The following is an 18952-nucleotide window of genomic DNA, read 5'->3' on the forward strand; positions in this document are numbered from 1 at the left end:
TTGGAAACGCAACGCACTAGTGGTTTGTTGAGTGCAATCCCACGTGTTACCACTTTTCCCGGACCACGCGCGCATCGTAGCGCAGCGTCTAATTTTAACGATTCCGATTCAATTATAATTTATTCCTTCTGACAGCCAGCTTTCTTTGGGTGACATCGAGATCGGTGCTGCAATGCAACGATTCGCTTCTAGTGAACCGTTTAGTCGTTTAGTGGTGGCATCGCATCGGTTGCGCAGCTACCGCTCAATTTGGAACTAATTTTAGTATGAAACTTCCTTCTGCTTTACGGTCGGATGGAGCGAACGAGCGTGCGCACCAATTGAGATGAAACGGAAGAATAATTTACACGTCATGTCACCTCCACAGACCGCAGATTTCTTTGAGGTTCATCGGGAAAGGGTGTTTCTATTACAAAGCAAATCAGATGCACATGTTGTAAGAACTGCTCTCTGAAACTGTTTAATCATTTCAATCTGTTCGTCACTCGTCACCATTCAGAAAATATTGTTCGAGTAAGGTCTTGCTATAGGCTTCACTTACCTTACACGTTACTTGTTGGACTGCATTCGCTACAAATAAGAATACTTCTGAAGAATCGCTTTCAGTGAGCCTTAGGCAAGGCCATAAGGTCCTTCTTCTTCTTATTTTTTGTGGCTCGACGTTTGCATTGGAACTTGTCCTATCTCTCTTCAACTTAGTGTTCTTAGAGCATTTCCACAGTTATTAATTGAAGGGCTTTCTTTGCCTGCCCTTGCATGAATTTGTAGGTACATTGTGTGGCAAGTACAATGATACACATTATGCCCAGGGAGTAGAGAAAATTTTCCCGACCGGAACGGGAATCGAACCCGCCGTTTCCGGATTGGCGATCCATAGCCTTAACCACTAGTCTAACTGGAGACCCTGCATTAGGTCCTCTACAACCAATTAAATGTTTTTTGGACCAATTCACAAACGTCGAAGTAGATCATGCCGGCCGCCTCGCCAACTAGAGCAAATCCTGCTTCTCAGCATAGTGTTCTATAAGCACTTCCGCAGTTTTAAAACCAGATCTCCTAATCGTTCCTTCGAGTGCTTCAATCCATCCATGGTCATAATCGAAGTACACACTTTGTCTGCGATCCATGTTGAAGTAGTAGGCGGTGATAACTTGGCGTGTACGATCGTTGTAGAAAACTAAGCCATTCTCAATCAAGCTCTCTGCAAAGCAGGCGTGGAAATAAAGCATTACTTATTCTTTTCGTTACTATCTAGTCCTCCTGGGATTTCTTCAGGAATTCCTCCTGGGATTCCTTCAGGAATTCCTCCTGCGATTCCTTCAGGCATCCCTCCTGGGATTCCTTCAGGAATTCCTCCTGGGATTCCTTCAGGAATTCCTCCTGGGATTCCATCAGGAATTCCTCCTGGGATTCCTTCAGGAATTCCTTCTGCGATTCCTTCAGGAATTCCTCCTGGATTTCTTCAGGAATTCCTCCTGGGATTCCTTCAGGAATTCCTCCTGGGATTCCTTCAGGAATTCCTCCTGGGATTCCTTCAGGAATTCCTCCTGGGATTCCTTCAGGAATTCCTCCTGGGATTCCTTCAGGAATTCCTCCTGGGATTCCTTCAGGAATTCCTCCTGGGATTCCTTCAGGAATTCCTCCTGGGATTCCTTCAGGAATTCCTCCTGGGATTCCTTCAGGAATTCCTCCTGGGATTCCTTCAGGAATTCCTCCTGGGATTCCTTCAGGAATTCCTCCTGGGATTCCTTCAGGAATTCCTCCTGGGATTCCTTCAGGAATTCCTCCTGGGATTCCTTCAAGAATTCCTCCAGGGATTCCTTCAGGAATTCCTCCTGGGATTCCTTCAGGAATTCCTCCTGGGATTCCTTCAGGAATTCCTCCTGGGATTCCTTCAGGAATTCCTCCTGGGATTCCTTTAGGAATTCCTCCTGGGATTCCTTCAGGAATTCCTCCTGGGATTCCTTCAGGAATTCCTCCTGGGATTCCTTCAGGAATTCCTCCTGGGATTCCTTCAGGCATTCCTCCTGGGATTCCTTCAGGAATTCCTCCTGGGATTCCTTCAGGAATTCCTCCTGGGATTCCTTCAGGAATTCCTCCTGGGATTCCTTCAGGAATTCCTCCTGGGATTCCTTCAGGAATTCCTCCTGGGATTCCTTCAGGAATTCCTCCTGTGATTCCTTCAGGAATTCCTCGTGGGATTCCTTCAGGAATTCCTCTTGGGATTCCTTAAGGAATTCCTCCTGGGATTCCTTCAGGAATTCCTCCTGGGATTCCTTCAGAACTTCCTCCTGGGATTCCTTCAGGAATTGCTCCTGGGATTCCTCCAGGAATTCCTCCTGGGATTTCTTCAGGCAGTCTGCCTGGGATTTCTTAAGCAATTTATCCTAGGATTCTTTCGGGATTTCATTCTGAGATTCCTTCAGGAATTCCTCCTGGGATTCCTTCAGGAATTCCTATTAGGATTCCTTCAGGAATTCCTTCAGGAATTCCTCCTGACATTTCTCCAGGAATTCACCATAAGATTCAAGAGTTCCTCCTTGGATTCTTTCAGGATTTTATCCTGGGATTTCTTCAGGTATTCCTCCTGGTATTCTGTAGGATTCCCTCCTGAGATTCCGTAGGATTCTCTCCTGGGATTCCTTGAGGAATTCCTCCTGGGATTTCTTCAGGTATTCCTCCTTGGATTCCTTCAGGAATATCTACTAAAAAGTTGGCCATCTGTCGCACCGGTTGATAGTCGTGAGGATCTAGAAAATAGAACAGCTACCGGAGGAGTGGAAGTAAAGGGTAAATATTTTTTGGCCTTTTGTCTCTCCAAATTTTACACTTCTACCTTCTGTATTTCGATCTTTTGTCATAAATTCAAACTAAAAGCTAAACAGGACAATTAAAAACACGTCAAATTACGTGTTGTGTTCTCTTCAGTTCAACCAGTTATACAGACAAATGTTTTAAAAATGTTAAATCGCGTTATGGTAGGATGACACCATTATCTATCAGAAAATTATTTCGACTTACGAATTTCAATTCCCATGTAACGTTTACCACAACGTCAATCAATTCAATGTCCAGAACTCCCGTTTATCCCGCCGGGGCCTCCTGCCCCGCTTCCTGCTCGTCGTCCTCTTTGATCCGTTTGGCTAGGCCAGCAATAACCAATCCACAGGAAACATCGAATCCATCCTGATCGTAGATGGTTACCTCCCACGGGTTCGAGTTGTCTCTGGAAACGAACGAATCAAAACGTTAGAAAACCCGGTTACTTGACGACAGCCGTGTGCACCACTTACACAATCTGCGCCTCCACACGCTTGTTGAGCAACGTCCGATTCAGTTCGACCACAGCCTGCACGTGGAACCGTTTCGCCGGTTTCAGATTGGACAACTTACAGAGCACCGCCTGGTACGGAAGATAGCCGAACGTCTTATCCCACTCGTGTACCTCTTCCAGGCTAACCATCTCGGAGTTTCCGTAGTCCACGTAGAACACCAGCACGTTACGCTCGTCGAAGTATCGGATCACTTCCGCCCGGTACCATCGTTTGTCCACGTACTTGGCGAACACACGTTGGGACATTTCTGCAAAATGAGATCAAAACTAGATCTTTTAGACATCGGATCGGTATTTCAAGAAACTCCACCTACGTGGTCTACCCTGGAGTTTCCGGTACCGCATCGCGTACTCTGGATCGTTCATCCGTAGCTCCATCTCGCGAAAGTCCGGATTGACGTAGTCCGCCTTGACCACGTGGCACCACATGTGCCCAACGTCACGGATGAACTTTGGCACCAGCATCACATGTGACCCGATGGGAGGCACAATCCTCTTAGTGTTCGCGCCGCCAGCTGTGCCTGCATTCAGGCCATTTTTGTTGTGAGGTCCCCTGGTGCAGTTGGATTCGCCCGTCGACACTGAGGGGAATCGAATACTAGTGAATGGGTTGTTCTGTTCGGCGGAATCTACCGCGAAAATGTCCGCTCGAGGCGGTTTTGGTGGCGATGGGCTGAACAGCGGCCCAGAGCGGTTTCGACTACCAAAAATCGGTTTCCCTTTGTTGGGAGGGGTTGATTCCGGTGAGGAAGTCGTTGACGACGGTTTATCGCGCACCACGATCGGATGTTGACTGAGTTCGACGAAAAGGGATTTCCTCCCGGAAGACGAGGTGGAAATAACCTTGAAATGCAGGCTGGTGCCTAACATTTTCTTCAGAAACCGGTCGAAATCCTGACAGAAGGGATCACTAATTACGCTGACCAGTACGCAACGGATGGCAAAAGCCGGAATGCGGCGGTAGTACTCCGACAGGGTACACATGGGCAGGGCGCTATCGTACGGGAGGATCTCGCCGGTATCCACCAAGCGGATGTAGTTCTTCCGCGAAGGACTGTGAGCAGTGGGTTTGTTACGGACGGCACGGAACACCGAATCCTCCAGGAAAATTCCGAAAATTTCACCCGGCGGAGGCAGTTGGAAGATGCGAGCACAGCTCATACTTTGCATTGCCGCGAAAAGTTTGGTACCGTCCGGGTGATCACGGTCCACCATGCAGAAGCTGCGCTGGCCGGGGCCGACGGACGAGATCACACATTGTCCGATGTGGTTGGGTTTATCTGGAAATGAAGCGATGAGGCAAATGGGGAGGTGGGGGGAAGCAAGTGATATCAACGGATTAGAAAGAAGTTATGCAAAATATTGATTCAAAATGGAATAGAAATCATATTAGTAACCATAACCATAACCAAACCACAGAGAACAGACGTTTAAGCTCGAACAAAAATACGTCGAAATCGTGTGTAAAGGATTTAAGTGTACCTCAACGCCACCAACGGAGACTACCCCACATATAAAGTTGATTTGACTCCACGATGGCAGTGTTCATCGTTAAAATACACTAGCCCACAAAGCGACACGAGCGCCAAACGGCCAAAAACGACGAGCACTGGAAACAAATATGACAACACAACAATGCAAGTGATGGGACGCTAGCGCCGCGCAACGGGAGCATAACCACACACTTTGAAATGACCGTTACAAAGTTTTACACAAGCCAGAAAGTGAAGATAGACGTCTGTTCTCTGTGACCAAACCATCGAAATCCATACATTAGTAAAATCACAAAATAAGATGCACCGGAGCAAGTGAGTCCCAACAACTTTAATTCTTCTGAACGCATTGTCAAACGCCCCACAAAATGTCCAGGATCCAACGCACAAATTTGTTTTGCCAAATTTAAGGAAAAGATATCTACATCAGTAACAATGGTAGCTGGACAGTAAGAATCATAGCTGGACAATGGTTGGTTAATGGTGTCGATAGCTGAATAAGCTGGAAGCTGAATATCAAGCTGAATAGTAGTTTGTTGAGTGTATAACGTTTCTCTTGTACAGCCTATCATCGTGGTATGCTGAATATGATACCCAATAGAAGATTATCCATCTACTCTACATTTCTTTATTCAGCTTATCTTCAATATTGAAGGTTTAGCATTGAATAAAGTAAATATAGATTAATAAATAGAATATAGATATATAGAATATAGATATATAGAATATAGATTAGTAAATATAGATTCTGGTGAGAATCCTCCCAGGATTCTGGTGAGAATCCTCCCAGGATTCTGGTGAGAATCCTCCCAGGATTCTGGTGAGAATCCTCCCAGGATTCTGGTGAGAATCCTTCCAGGATTCTGGTGAGAATCCTCCCAGGATTCTGGTGAGAATTCTCCCAGGATTCCGGTGAGAATCCTCCCAGGATTCTGGTGAGAATCCTCCCAGGATTCTGGTGAGAATCCTCCCAGGATTCTAGTGAGAATCCTCCCAGGATGGTGAGAATCCTCCCAGGACTCCGGTGAGAACTGGTGAGAATCCTCCCAGGATTCTGGTGAGAATCCTCCCAGGACTCCGGTGAGAATCCTCCCAGGACTCCGGTGAGAATCCTCCCAGGATTCTGGTGAGAATCCTCCCAGGATTCTGGTGAGAATCCTCCCAGGATTCTGGTGAGAATTCTCCCAGGATTCCGGTGAGAATCCTCCCAGGATTCTGGTGAGAATCCTCCCAGGATTCTGGTGAGAATCCTCCCAGGATTCTGATGAGAATCCTCCCAGGATTCTGGTGAGAATCCTCCCAGGATTCTAGTGAGAATCCTCCCAGGATGGTGAGAATCCTCCCAGGACTCCGGTGAGAACTGGTGAGAATCCTCCCAGGATTCTGGTGAGAATCCTCCCAGGACTCCGGTGAGAATCCTCCCAGGATTCTGGTGAGAATCCTCCCAGGATTCTGGTGAGAATCCTCCCAGGATTCTGGTGAGAATTCTCCCAGGATTCCGGTGAGAATCCTCCCAGGATTCTGGTGAGAATCCTCCCAGGATTCTGGTGAGAATCCTCCCAGGATTCTAGTGAGAATCCTCCCAGGATGGTGAGAATCCTCCCAGGACTCCGGTGAGAACTGGTGAGAATCCTCCCAGGATTCTGGTGAGAATCCTCCCAGGACTCCGGTGAGAATCCTCCCAGGACTCCGGTGAGAATCCTCCCAGGATTCTAGTGAGAATCCTCCCAGGATTCTGGTGAGAATCCTCCCAGGATTCTGGTGAGAATTCTCCCAGGATTCCGGTGAGAATCCTCCCAGGATTCTGGTGAGAATCCTCCCAGGATTCTGATGAGAATCCTCCCAGGATTCTGATGAGAATCCTCCCAGGATTCTGGTGAGAATCCTCCCAGGATTCTGGTGAGAATCCTCCCAGGATTCTAGTGAGAATCCTCCCAGGATGGTGAGAATCCTCCCAGGACTCCGGTGAGAACTGGTGAGAATCCTCCCAGGATTCTGGTGAGAATCCTCCCAGGATTCTGATGAGAATCCTCCCAGGATTCTGGTGAGAATCCTCCCAGGATTCTGGTGAGAATCCTCCCAGGATTCTAGTGAGAATCCTCCCAGGATGGTGAGAATCCTCCCAGGACTCCGGTGAGAACTGGTGAGAATCCTCCCAGGATTCTGGTGAGAATCCTCCCAGGACTCCGGTGAGAATCCTCCCAGGATTCTGGTGAGAATCCTCCCAGGATTCTGGTGAGAATTCTCCCAGGATTCCGGTGAGAATCCTCCCAGGATTCTGGTGAGAATCCTCCCAGGATTCTGGTGAGAATCCTCCCAGGATTCTAGTGAGAATCCTCCCAGGATGGTGAGAATCCTCCCAGGACTCCGGTGAGAACTGGTGAGAATCCTCCCAGGATTCTGGTGAGAATCCTCCCAGGACTCCGGTGAGAATCCTCCCAGGACTCCGGTGAGAATCCTCCCAGGATTCTGGTGAGAATCCTCCCAGGATTCTGGTGAGAATCCTCCCAGGATTCTGGTGAGAATTCTCCCAGGATTCCGGTGAGAATCCTCCCAGGATTCTGGTGAGAATCCTCCCAGGATTCTGATGAGAATCCTCCCAGGATTCTGATGAGAATCCTCCCAGGATTCTGGTGAGAATCCTCCCAGGATTCTGGTGAGAATCCTCCCAGGATTCTAGTGAGAATCCTCCCAGGATGGTGAGAATCCTCCCAGGACTCCGGTGAGAACTGGTGAGAATCCTCCCAGGATTCTGGTGAGAATCCTCCCAGGACTCCGGTGAGAATCCTCCCAGGATTCTGGTGAGAATCCTCCCAGGATTCTGGTGAGAATCCTCCCAGGATTCTGGTGAGAATCCTCCCAGGATTCTGGTGAGAATTCTCCCAGGATTCCGGTGAGAATCCTCCCAGGATTCTGGTGAGAATCCTCCCAGGATTCTGGTGAGAATCCTCCCAGGATTCTAGTGAGAATCCTCCCAGGATGGTGAGAATCCTCCCAGGACTCCGGTGAGAACTGGTGAGAATCCTCCCAGGATTCTGGTGAGAATCCTCCCAGGACTCCGGTGAGAATCCTCCCAGGACTCCGGTGAGAATCCTCCCAGGATTCTGGTGAGAATCCTCCCAGGATTCTGGTGAGAATCCTCCCAGGATTCTGGTGAGAATTCTCCCAGGATTCCGGTGAGAATCCTCCCAGGATTCTGGTGAGAATCCTCCCAGGATTCTGATGAGAATCCTCCCAGGATTCTGATGAGAATCCTCCCAGGATTCTGGTGAGAATCCTCCCAGGATTCTGGTGAGAATCCTCCCAGGATTCTAGTGAGAATCCTCCCAGGATGGTGAGAATCCTCCCAGGACTCCGGTGAGAACTGGTGAGAATCCTCCCAGGATTCTGGTGAGAATCCTCCCAGGACTCCGGTGAGAATCCTCCCAGGATTCTGGTGAGAATCCTCCCAGGATTCTGGTGAGAATTCTCCCAGGATTCCGGTGAGAATCCTCCCAGGATTCTGGTGAGAATCCTCCCAGGATTCTGGTGAGAATCCTCCCAGGATTCTGGTGAGAATCCTCCCAGGATTCTGGTGAGAATCCTCCCAGGATTCTGGTGAGAATCCTCCCAGGATTCTGGTGAGAATTCTCCCAGGATTCCGGTGAGAATCCTCCCAGGATTCTGGTGAGAATCCTCCCAGGATTCTGGTGAGAATTCTCCCAGGATTCCGGTGAGAATCCTCCCAGGACTCCGGTGAGAACTGGTGAGAATCCTCCTAGGATTCTGGTGAGAATCCTCCCAGGACTCCGGTGAGAATCCTCCCAGGACTCCGGTGAGAATCCTCCCAGGATTCTGGTGAGAATCCTCCCAGGATTCTGGTGAGAATCCTCCCAGGATTCTGGTGAGAATCCTCCCAGGATTCTGGTGAGAATTCTCCCAGGATTCCGGTGAGAATCCTCCCAGGATTCTGGTGAGAATCCTCCCAGGATTCTGGTGAGAATCCTCCCAGGATTCTGGTGAGAATCCTCCCAGGATTCTGGTGAGAATTCTCCCAGGATTCCGGTGAGAATCCTCCCAGGATTCTGGTGAGAATCCTTCCAAGATTCTGGTGAGAATCCTCTTCAAAGAATCCTCTCAGGATTCTGCAAAGAATCCTCTCAGGATTCTGCAAAGAATCCTCTCAGGATTCTGCAAAGAATCCTCTCAGGATTCTGCAAAGAATGCTCTCAGGATTCTGCAAAGAATCCTCTCAGGATTCTGCAAAGAATCCTCTCAGGATTCTGCAAAGAATCCTCTCAGGATTCTGCAAAGAACCCTCTCAGGATTCTGCAAAGAACCCTCTCAGGATTCTGCAAAGAATCCTCTCAGGATTCTGCAAAGAATCCTCTCAGGATTCTGCAAAGAATCCTCTCAGGATTCTGCAAAGAATCCTCTCAGGATTCTGCAAAGAATCCTCTCAGGATTCTGCAAAGAATCCTCTCAGGATTCTTCAAAGAATCCTCTCAGGATTCTGCAAAGAATCCTCTCAGGATTCTGCTAAGAATTCTCTCAGGATTCTGCAAAGAATCCTCTCAGGATTCTGCAAAGAATCCTCTCAGGATTCCGCAAAGAATCCTCCTAGGATTCTGCAAAGAATCCTCTCAGGATTCTGCAAGGAATCCTCTCAGGATTCTGCAAGGAATCCTCTCAGGATTCTGCAAAGAATCCTCTCAGGATTCTGCAAAGAATCCTCTCAGGATTCTGCAAAGAATCCTCTCAGGATTCTGCTAAGAATCCTCTCAGGATTAGTTTAAAAATTACCCTCGAACACTTTTCAGAATTCCTTCAGGAGTGGGATACTCTTGGAATTCTTTCAGAAACTCCTCCATGAATTAATCCAGTACTTCCTCAAGGGATTGTTTAGGCATTCCCTTTGTAATGCCTCCAGGAATTGCTTCTGGGATTCCTCCTGGGGTTTCTTCATGAACTCCTGCAAGGATTTCTTAAGGAACTGCTACAGGGATTCCTCATGGAGCTCCTCCACGAACTCTCCTTACAATTCCTTCAGGATTTCTCCAAGGATTCCATCTGCAATCTCTTCAGGAATTCTTCCTGGGATTCTTCCAGGAAATTCTCAAGAGATTTCTCCACGGAATTCTTTAAAGATTGCTCCAGGAAGTATTCCTCTGGGAATTTCTGCAGGAATTCCCCTAAAAAATCATCCAGGGTTTCCTTCAGAAGTGCCTCTAGAGATTCCTCCAGAAATTCCTCCAGGAATTCTTCTAGAAGTTCCTTCAGAAGAATTTCTGAAGATTCCTCCGTTAACCTTTATCCAGCCAACGTACATTTTCCACCTTCGGAAAAGCACAAAAATGGACATAACTTTTTTGTTTTTCGATGGATTTTGATGAAATTTTCACAACTTCCCGAAAAACTCTTCTAGTTTATGATGCCGGGGACATGGGTGCCTGGTCCACATGGTTCCGGAGTTATTCCGGATTGTCTTGGGGTACCAAAATTGGCCACATACTTTGCGCAACGTATATCTCAAGATCCCGATGAGGTAGAAGTATAGTGTCTTCGGCGAATTTGTTCAGCAGGTTAAGAACTAACTGGCAACGACGACTTTGGTTCACGATTCAGCCGCTAGGCGGCGCCAGTGTCAAAGATGTTCAAATCCTCATATCTCAGAAACCTGATAAGATAGAATGATGCTGTCTTCGGCAAAATTCTTCAGCAAGCTCAGAACTATCTGATAGTAAAGTCTTTGGTTTGGGATTTATCCGCTAGGTGGCGCATTGTGTCTGAAAAATTCAAACTCGTATATCTCGATACCCTAATGAGGTACAAGCATGCCGTTTTCAGCAAAGTTGTTCAGCAGGCTAAGAACTATCTGGCAATGGCGTCTTTGGTTCGAGAATCGTCCGCTAGGTGGCATCAGGGTCAAAAATCTTCAAATTTCTATATCTCAGAATCCTGATAAGGTAGAATGATGCCGTCTTCAACAAAGTTCTTCAGCAAGCTAAAAACTGTCTGATAGTTGAGTCTTTGATTCGTGATTTATTCGCTAAGCTAAAAGCATGGCGTTTTCTATAAAATTGTTCGGCAGGTTGAGATCTATCCGACAATGGCGACGCTAGGTGACACCAGCAATCAAAACATTCAAACAATTTTATCTCAGAAAACGGAAAACGTGCAGCAAATTGTTCCGAAAGTAAAGAGGAAGTAAGACGTATCTGGTTGTTCAGCAAGCTAAGTGCCATTTGGCAGGATAGTAGACGGTCGAGTACGGTGGTACAAGAGGCAATGCTTTACCACCGTCTTTGACCCCCTGCAGACAAGTTTTGTTGCACTACAATATTGCTTTTTTTTTCTCCGTTTTTTTTTCTTCCGGTAATGTCTCCGGGAATTTCTACAGGAACTCGTCCGGGATTTTTTCCAGGAATTTCTCGGGAATTCCACTGGGAGTTTATCCAAGAATTCCGCTGGGAATTCCTCTAGAACTTCTTCCAATAATTTCTTCAGGAAATCTTCCAGAAATTCTGCCAGGAGACATCCTCCAGAAGTTCCTCTGGGAAATCCTCTAGGAAATCCTCCAGGAATTCCTCCGCGGATTCCCCCGGAAATTTCCCCAGAATTTCATCTGGGACTCCTATCAGGAACTCCTTCAGGAGTTCCTTTGGCAATTTCTGCAGAAATTCTTCTGGGATTTTTTCCAGGAATTCCTCCGTGATGTTCTATAGGAATTCTTCCAAGAATTTCTCTAGGAATTTCTTTGGGAATTTTTCCAGGAGTTTCTCCAGGAATATATCCTGGAGTTCTCTAAGGAAAACTGTCGTTTTTTTGTTTAAGAAAAACCTCTAGGAATTTCTCCAGGAATCTCTTCAGGAAGTCTTCCGTGATTTTTTTTTTTCACAAAACCCTCGAGAATTTTTCCCGGAATTCCTCTAGGACTTCCTTTACGAATACCTCCGGGAATTTACCCTTTAATTGGAATTGCTCCAGGAATTCCTCCGAGAATGTATCCGGGAATTTCTCCAGAAAATCCTTCAGGAATGGTTTTGGGATTTTTTTTCTTGAAATCTTCCAGAAAATCCTCCGGGAATTCTTTCAGGAATTCCTCCGGAGACTCTTCTGAAATTCCACCGGGAATTTTCAACGGAAATCTACGGGATTTTCTCAGGAATTGTCATTCCTATAATCCTCTGGAAATTTCACCAAGTATTCCTCTGAGAATACCTCTAGGATTTCCTCAGGAAATTTCTCTAGGTATTCCTCCGGTTATTTCTCCAGCAATTCCTCTGGAAAATTCTTCAGGGAATCCTCCTTCCTGGGTGATTCCCCGAAGGAAATTTCTGGAAGAATCTCAGGAGGAATTCCTGCATGAATCCCCGGGATAATTCCAGGAGAAATACCCAAAAGAATTCCTGGAAATAATCTGGAGAAATTGCTGAAGGAATCAGTGGAGGAATTGCTGATGGGAGTCTTAGAAGAATTCCCGCAGAAATTTCCTTGAAGGAGTCGTAAAGAAATTCCTAGAGGAATTCCAGGAAAAATTTTGAAAGGATTTCCTGAAGAAATTCCTAGTGGAAATTACAGGGAGAATTCCCAGAGACATTCTCGAAGGAATTCCCGGTGAAATTCCTGGAGAAAACAAAAGAAGTCCTAGAGAAATTCCCAGAGGAATTCCTGGAGAAATTCCCAGAGGAAATGCTGGATAAATTCTCAGAGGATTTTTTGAAAAAAAATCACGGAAAACTTCCTGAAGGAAGACTTCCTAGAAAAAATCTGAGTGGATTTTTGTTTTAAACCGGAAGTTTTCCTGAAGAAATTTCCGGAGGAATTTCTGGGGGAAATCCCGGAGGAATTCCTGGAAGAATTTCTGGAGGATTTCCCGGACAATTTCGTGAAGGAATTTCCGAAGCAATTCCAGGCGGATTTTCTAAAGAAATTCCCGAAGGAATTCCCGAAGGAATTCCCGGAGACATTCCCGGAGATATTCCTGGAGGAACTCCTAGAAAAATTCTCGGACAAATCCATCCTGGAGAAATTCTTGAAAGAATTCCTGAGGAAAATCCCGGAGCAATTCATGGAGTAATTCCCGGAGGAACTCATGGAGGTATTCCTGGGAAAATTCTCTGAGGAAATCCGGAGGAATTCCAGGAGAACTCCTGGAGAAATTCCTGAGGATATTACCGAAGGAATTCCTGAAGGAATCTCCGCAAGAGTTCCTGATGTTGGTCCTAGAGGAAATCCTGGAAAAAAAATCCGGAAGAATTTCCGGAGACATTTCCAAAGGGATTCATACAGAAATTCCCGGAAAAATTTCCGGAAGAGTTCCAGTATAAATTCCCGGAGACATTCCCGGAAGAAAAAACGGAGTAATATTGTGGTGTGACAAAATTTGTCTGCAGGGGGTCAAAGACGGTGTAGCGAATAACCTAGCGCATAAACCACGAATCAAAGACCCAGACAGTTTTTAGCTTGCTGAAGAACTTTGTTGAAGACGGCATCATTCTATCTTATCAGGATTCTGGGAAATAGATGTTTGAAGATTTTTTACCCTGGCGCCACCTAGCGGATGATTCTCAAACATAAAGACTTTGCTATCAGATAGTTCTGAGTTTGCTGAAGAATTTTGCCGAAGACAGCATCATTCTATCTTATCAGGTTTCTGTGATATGAGGATTTGAACATTTTTGACACTGGCGCCGCCTAGCGGCCAAATCTCGAACCAAAGCCACCGTTGCCAGATAGTTCTTAGCCTGCTGAACAACTTTGCTGAAAACGGCATGCTTGTACCTCATTAGGGTATCGAGATATACGAGTTTGAATTTTTCAGACACAATGCGCCACCTAGCGGATAAATCCCAAACCAAAGACTTTACTATCAGATAGTTCTGAGCTTGCTGAAGAATTTTGCCGAAGACAGCATCATTCTATCTTATCAGGTTTCTGAGATATGAGGATTTGAACATCTTTGCCGCCTAGCGGCTGAATCGCGAACCAAAGTCGTCGTTGCCAGTTAGTTCTTAACCTGCTGAACAAATTCGCCGAAGACACTATACTTCTACCTCATCGGGATCTTGAGATATACGTTGCGCAAAGTTTGTGGCCAATTTTGGTACCCCAAGACAATCCGGAATAACTCCGGAACCATGTGGACCAGGCACCCATGTCCCCGGCATCATAAACTAGAAGAGTTTTTCGGGAAGTTGTGAAAATTTCATCAAAATCCATCGAAAAACAAAAAAGTTATGTCCATTTTTGTGCTTTTCCGAAGGTGGAAAATGTACGTTGGCTGGATGAAGGTTAATCCCTACAGGTATTTCTCTAGGATATCCGCCATGGATTCCTCCAAGAATTTCTGCGGGACTTAACTCTGGAAATCCTTCTGTGTTTTTTTCTGGAACAATTTATTTTAAATATCCCTGAAAAGATTCTCCCAGGAACTCTTCCTAGGATTTCTTCAGAAATTTCTCCTTGTATTCATTAAGGAACTCCTTCAGGAATTAATTCAGTACTTCCTACAGGAACTGCTTAGGGATAACCTTAGGAATTCTTCTTGAAATTGCATCCGGGATTCCTTCTGGAATTTCTTTAGGAACTCTTCTAAGGATTCCTCTAGAATTTCTCCAAAAATTCCATCTACGCATTTCTTCAGGAATTATTCCTGGTATTCCTCTACGCATTTCTTCAGGAATTCATCTAGGAATTTTTCCAAGGATTCCTCTGAGAATTCTTGCAGGTTTGTCTAAAAATTCCAGGAATTTCTCTAGAGGAACGCCAGAGGAACTGCTGGAAAAATAGTTCCTCTGGAGATTCCTTCAGGAACTTCTACGGGCATTCCTTTAGGATATTTTCCAGGGATCCCCCCAAGAATTCCTACAAGAAATCCTCTGGGGTTTCCTCAATGTATTCCTCCAGGTATTCCTGCAAAAATTCCTCCAGTAATTGCTTCCGGCATTCTTCCAAGAATTCCACCAGGAATTCCTACATAAATTTATCCAGGAAATGTTCAAGGCATTTTTTACAGAGACTTTTACAGGAATTGCTCCAGGAATTACTTCAGGGAATCCTCCAAGAATTCCACCAGGAATTCTCCTGGGCATTATTCCAGGAAATTTTCCAGGCATTCTTCCAGGCATTCTTCTTCTTGGATTCTTGCAGAAATTGAAATTTTCCCAGGATTTTTTTTTTCAGCAATTCCTCCAGGAATTTGCTTCAGGGACTCCTCCACGAGTTTCTCCTGGGATTGCTTCAGGAATTCTTCCTGGGATACCTCCAGAAATTCATGCAGATAATCCTCCAGGAACTTTCTCCGGGGTCTCCTCGAGGAACTCCTCCAGGATTTTCACCAGAAATAATCAAGGAATTTCCATTTCTCCAGGAAATGCTTGAAAAGTTCTTCCAGGATTTTCTTTAGGAATACGTTCCAGATTTTTTTTTCAGGAATTCTTCCAAATTTTTCTCCAGGAATTGATGCAGGGATTCCTCTAGGATTTCTGCTTAAAATTCCTCCAGGAACTTCTTTAGAGGTTTCTCCAGAAATTCCCTCAGAAATTCCTTCGAGGATTTCTCCAGGAGTTCCTCCAGAAATTTCTCTAGAACTTTCTCCAGGAATTTCTCAGGGGATTTTTTCAGAAGTTCCTCCCAGAGTTCCTCAAGAGATTCCACCAGAAATTCATCCAGTAATTGTTGCGAGAATTTTTACAAATATTCCTCCAGGAATTCCTTCAGGAATTCCTCCTGGAATTCCTAAAGGAAAACATCCAAGAATTCCTCCAGGCTTTTATCCAGGAATGTCTCCCGAAACTCCTCCAGAAAATAGTGTAGAATTAGCAGTAGTTAAAATACACAGACATAAAAATAAAAATAATCCTCCAGGAAATTCTCCAGGAACTACCAAGAATTTCTTCAGGAATTCCTCCAGCAAGTTCTCTAGGAATTGGATCCAGGAATTGCTCCTGGATGCTTCAGAAATTATGACAGCAATTTCTCCAGGAATTCTTCCAGAAAATCTTCTTGGATTTTTTTTTTCAGAAATTCTTCCAGGAATACCATCAGGATTATTTCCAGGGATTTCTCCTGGCATTTCTCCAGGAATTTCCCCTGAGATTCTTTCATGAATTGCTTCAGGGATTACTCCAGGTATTTCTCCACGAATTTCTCCAGGGAATTCCTCCAGAAAATCCTTCGAAGATTCCTCCAGAAAATCCTTCGAAGATTCCTCCAGGGAATCCTCCTGAAGTTCTTCTAAGGATTCTTCCAGCAAATCCTCTAGGGATTTCTTCGGAAATTCATCCAGGAAATTATCCAGGGATTTCTCCAGGAATTCCTCCCGAAATTCTGCTAGCGATTCCTCCAAGAATTTCTCAAGTTTTTTTTTTTTGAGAAATAGAAAAATAACAGAAATAGCAGATGAAATTCCCACAGGAATACCTCTGGAAATTCTTCTAGGCATTCCTCCAGGATTTCATCCAGGAATTGCTTCAGAAACTTCTCCAGAATTCCTCCAGGAAATACCTCAGGAATTTCTTCAAGAATTCCTCCAGGAATTGCTTCTGGACATCTTCCAGAAACTATGGCAGCAATTCTTCCAGCAATTTCTTCAGAAACTCGAGGGGTTTCTTCACAGATTCTTCCAGAATACTCTCCAGCAACACTTTCAGGATTTTTTTATGTATTCCCCCAGGAATTTCTCCAGCAATTCGTCCAGATATTCCTTTAGGGATTCATCCAGGGATTTCTTCACAAATTTCTCCAGAGATATTCCCAGAGATTCCTCCAGAAATTCCTACAAGGGTTCTTTCGGGAAACCCTCCTGGAATTTTTCATGGGATTTTTCAGAAATTTCTCCAGCAATTTCTCTGGAGATTCCTCTAAGAATTTTTCCAGCCATTACTCCAAAAAATCATCCAAGAAATTTCTCCAGAAATTTCTGCTGGGTCTCTTCCAGGAATTACGCCAGGAATTTGTTCAAAAGTTTCTCCAGACATTTCTCCAGGATTCTCTCTAGAGATTTTCCCGGCAATTGCTTCAGGGATTCCTCCAGCAATTCCTTCAGGGATTTCTCCAAGGATTCCTTCTGAAATTTCTCTAAGATTTCCTCTAGGAATTCCTCAAGAGATTTCTTCTAAAATTCGTCCAGGTATTCCTTTAGGGATTCCTCCAGGGATTTCTTCACAAATTTCTCCAGAGATATTTCCAGAGATTCCTCCAGAAATTCCTCCAAGGGTTCTTTCAGGAAACCCTCCTGGAATTTCTCATGGTATTTTTCAGAAAATTCTCCAGCAATTTCTCTGGAGATTCCTCCAAGATTTTTTCCAGCGATTGCTGATTGCTCCAAAAAATCATCCAAGAAATTTCTCCAGGAATTTCTGCTGAGTATCTTCCAGGAATTACGCCAGGAATTTGTTCAGAAGTTGCTCCAGGATTCTCTCTAGAGATTCTCCCGGCAAATGCTTCAGGCATTCCTCCAGCATTTCTCCAGCACTTTCTCTGGAGATTCCTCCAAGAATTTTTCCAGCGATTGCTCCAAAAAATCATCCAAGAATTTTTTCCAGGAATTTCTGCTGGGTCTCTTCCAGGAATTACGCCAGGAATTTGTTCAGAAGTTTCTCCAGACATTTCCTCAGGATTCTCTCTAGAGATTTTCCCGACAATTGCTTCAGGGATTCCTTCAGCAATTCCTTCAGGAATTTCTCCAAGCATTCCTTCTGAAATTTCTCTAAGATTTCCTCTAGGAATTCCTCAAGAGATTTCCTCCAGGAATTTCTCCAAAATTTCCTCCAAGGAATCCTACAGAAATTTATGTAGGATTTTTTCTAGAATTTCCTAATGAGATCTCTTCAGATCTTTCGCTATGTATTCCTGCCCATAATTTTTACAGGAATTCCTCCAGGTAGACTTTCAGAAATTCTTCCGGAGATTCCTCCGGGAATTCCTCCAGGGATTCTACAGGGCGTTCTCCAAGAATTCCTGTAGGAATTGCTTCAGGGATTCATTCAGGTGTTTCTTCAGGGATTTATCTTCCAGGGATTGCTCCGGGAAATCTTCCAGGATTTTTTCCAGGAATTCTTCAGAAATTCCTATCAGGTTCTCTTCGAAAATTCATTCATAAATTCCTTCAGAAATTTCATAAATCCTTCATTCATCTTTTCAGGTATATACCCAAGAACTTCTCCAGGATCACCTGATTTTTTTTTTTAAATTATTTCAAGAATTTCTGGAGGAATTCCTCCAGCGAACAGTAAAATTTGCTAAGGGTGCTTGATCCACGCACGATAGCATTAAGTTGGCTATACCTAAGACTCTTTTTTTTCTTGCATTTCGGATAACATTTGATTAAGATTAGGCCTTGATCGTGGTTTTGAGTGATAGCGACTGCAGTACAAAATAGCGGGTCCCCAAAAAAAACATACAACAAATCATCGCGACACCCAATTAAAAAATACATGTTGAATTCAGTTTTTATTTAGTAAAATGTGTTCTTTTCATTCAGTTCAAGCAAATTTTGCAGATAAATACTTTTAAAATGTTGTGTAATGGTAAGTTAATACCATTTCCAGACACTTATTTCGAGTTTCGAATTCAAATTCCCATATTTGAAACGTTTAATCCATCAGTTTTTCTGAAATCCCGTCTATCCCGCCGGGGCCTCCTGCCCTACTTCCAACTCATCTTCTTGTTCTTTGATCAGTTTGGCAAGTCCAGCCAATACCAAGCCCCAAGCAATATCGAATCCTTCCTGATCGTAGATGGTTATCTCCCACGGGCTCGTGTTGTCTCTGAAAACCAAATCGAAAGATTTAGATATACCTTTGCTGGACGACAACCGTGACCATCACTTACATGATCTTCGCCTCCACACGCTTGTTGAGCAACGTTCGATTCAGTTCGACCACAGCCTGCACGTGGAACCGTTTTGCCGGTTTCAGATTGGACAACTTACAGAGCACCGCCTGGTATGGTAGATAACTGAACGTTTCATCCCACTGGTATATCTCCTCCATGCGAACCGTCTCGGAGTTTCCGTAGTCCACGAAGAACACCTGCACGCTACGCTCGTCGAAGCATTGGATCACTTTCCCCCGGTACCATCGTTTGTCCACATACTTGGCGAACACCCGTTGAGATATTTCTGCAAAATCAGATCAAAATT

General features: G+C 44.9%; 1 protein-coding gene across 2 annotated transcripts in view; it reads right to left on the reverse strand.

Moving 5' to 3' along the window:
- Positions 1-2639: 2639 nt before the first annotated feature.
- The window catches only part of LOC109415209 (uncharacterized), a 55652-nt gene continuing 39339 nt past the window's right edge, over positions 2640-18952 (reverse strand). Inside the window, exons 2-4 of one of the 2 annotated variants that reach the window (XM_029854574.2) lie at positions 3649-4614; positions 3294-3582; positions 2640-3226 (exon numbers count right to left, since the gene is read on the reverse strand). In XM_029854574.2, coding sequence (XP_029710434.1) covers positions 3085-3226; positions 3294-3582; positions 3649-4614 — 1397 coding nt within the window. In that variant the 3' untranslated portion in view covers positions 2640-3084. Of the gene's footprint in view, positions 3227-3293; positions 3583-3648; positions 4615-18131; positions 18579-18642; positions 18932-18952 lie in introns of those variants that run through there. The other variant, XM_029854572.2, reaches the window with a different exon arrangement.

Source organism: Aedes albopictus, chromosome 1 (genome assembly GCF_035046485.1).
Source record: "Aedes albopictus strain Foshan chromosome 1, AalbF5, whole genome shotgun sequence".
Classification (NCBI taxonomy): Eukaryota; Metazoa; Arthropoda; class Insecta; order Diptera; family Culicidae; genus Aedes; species Aedes albopictus.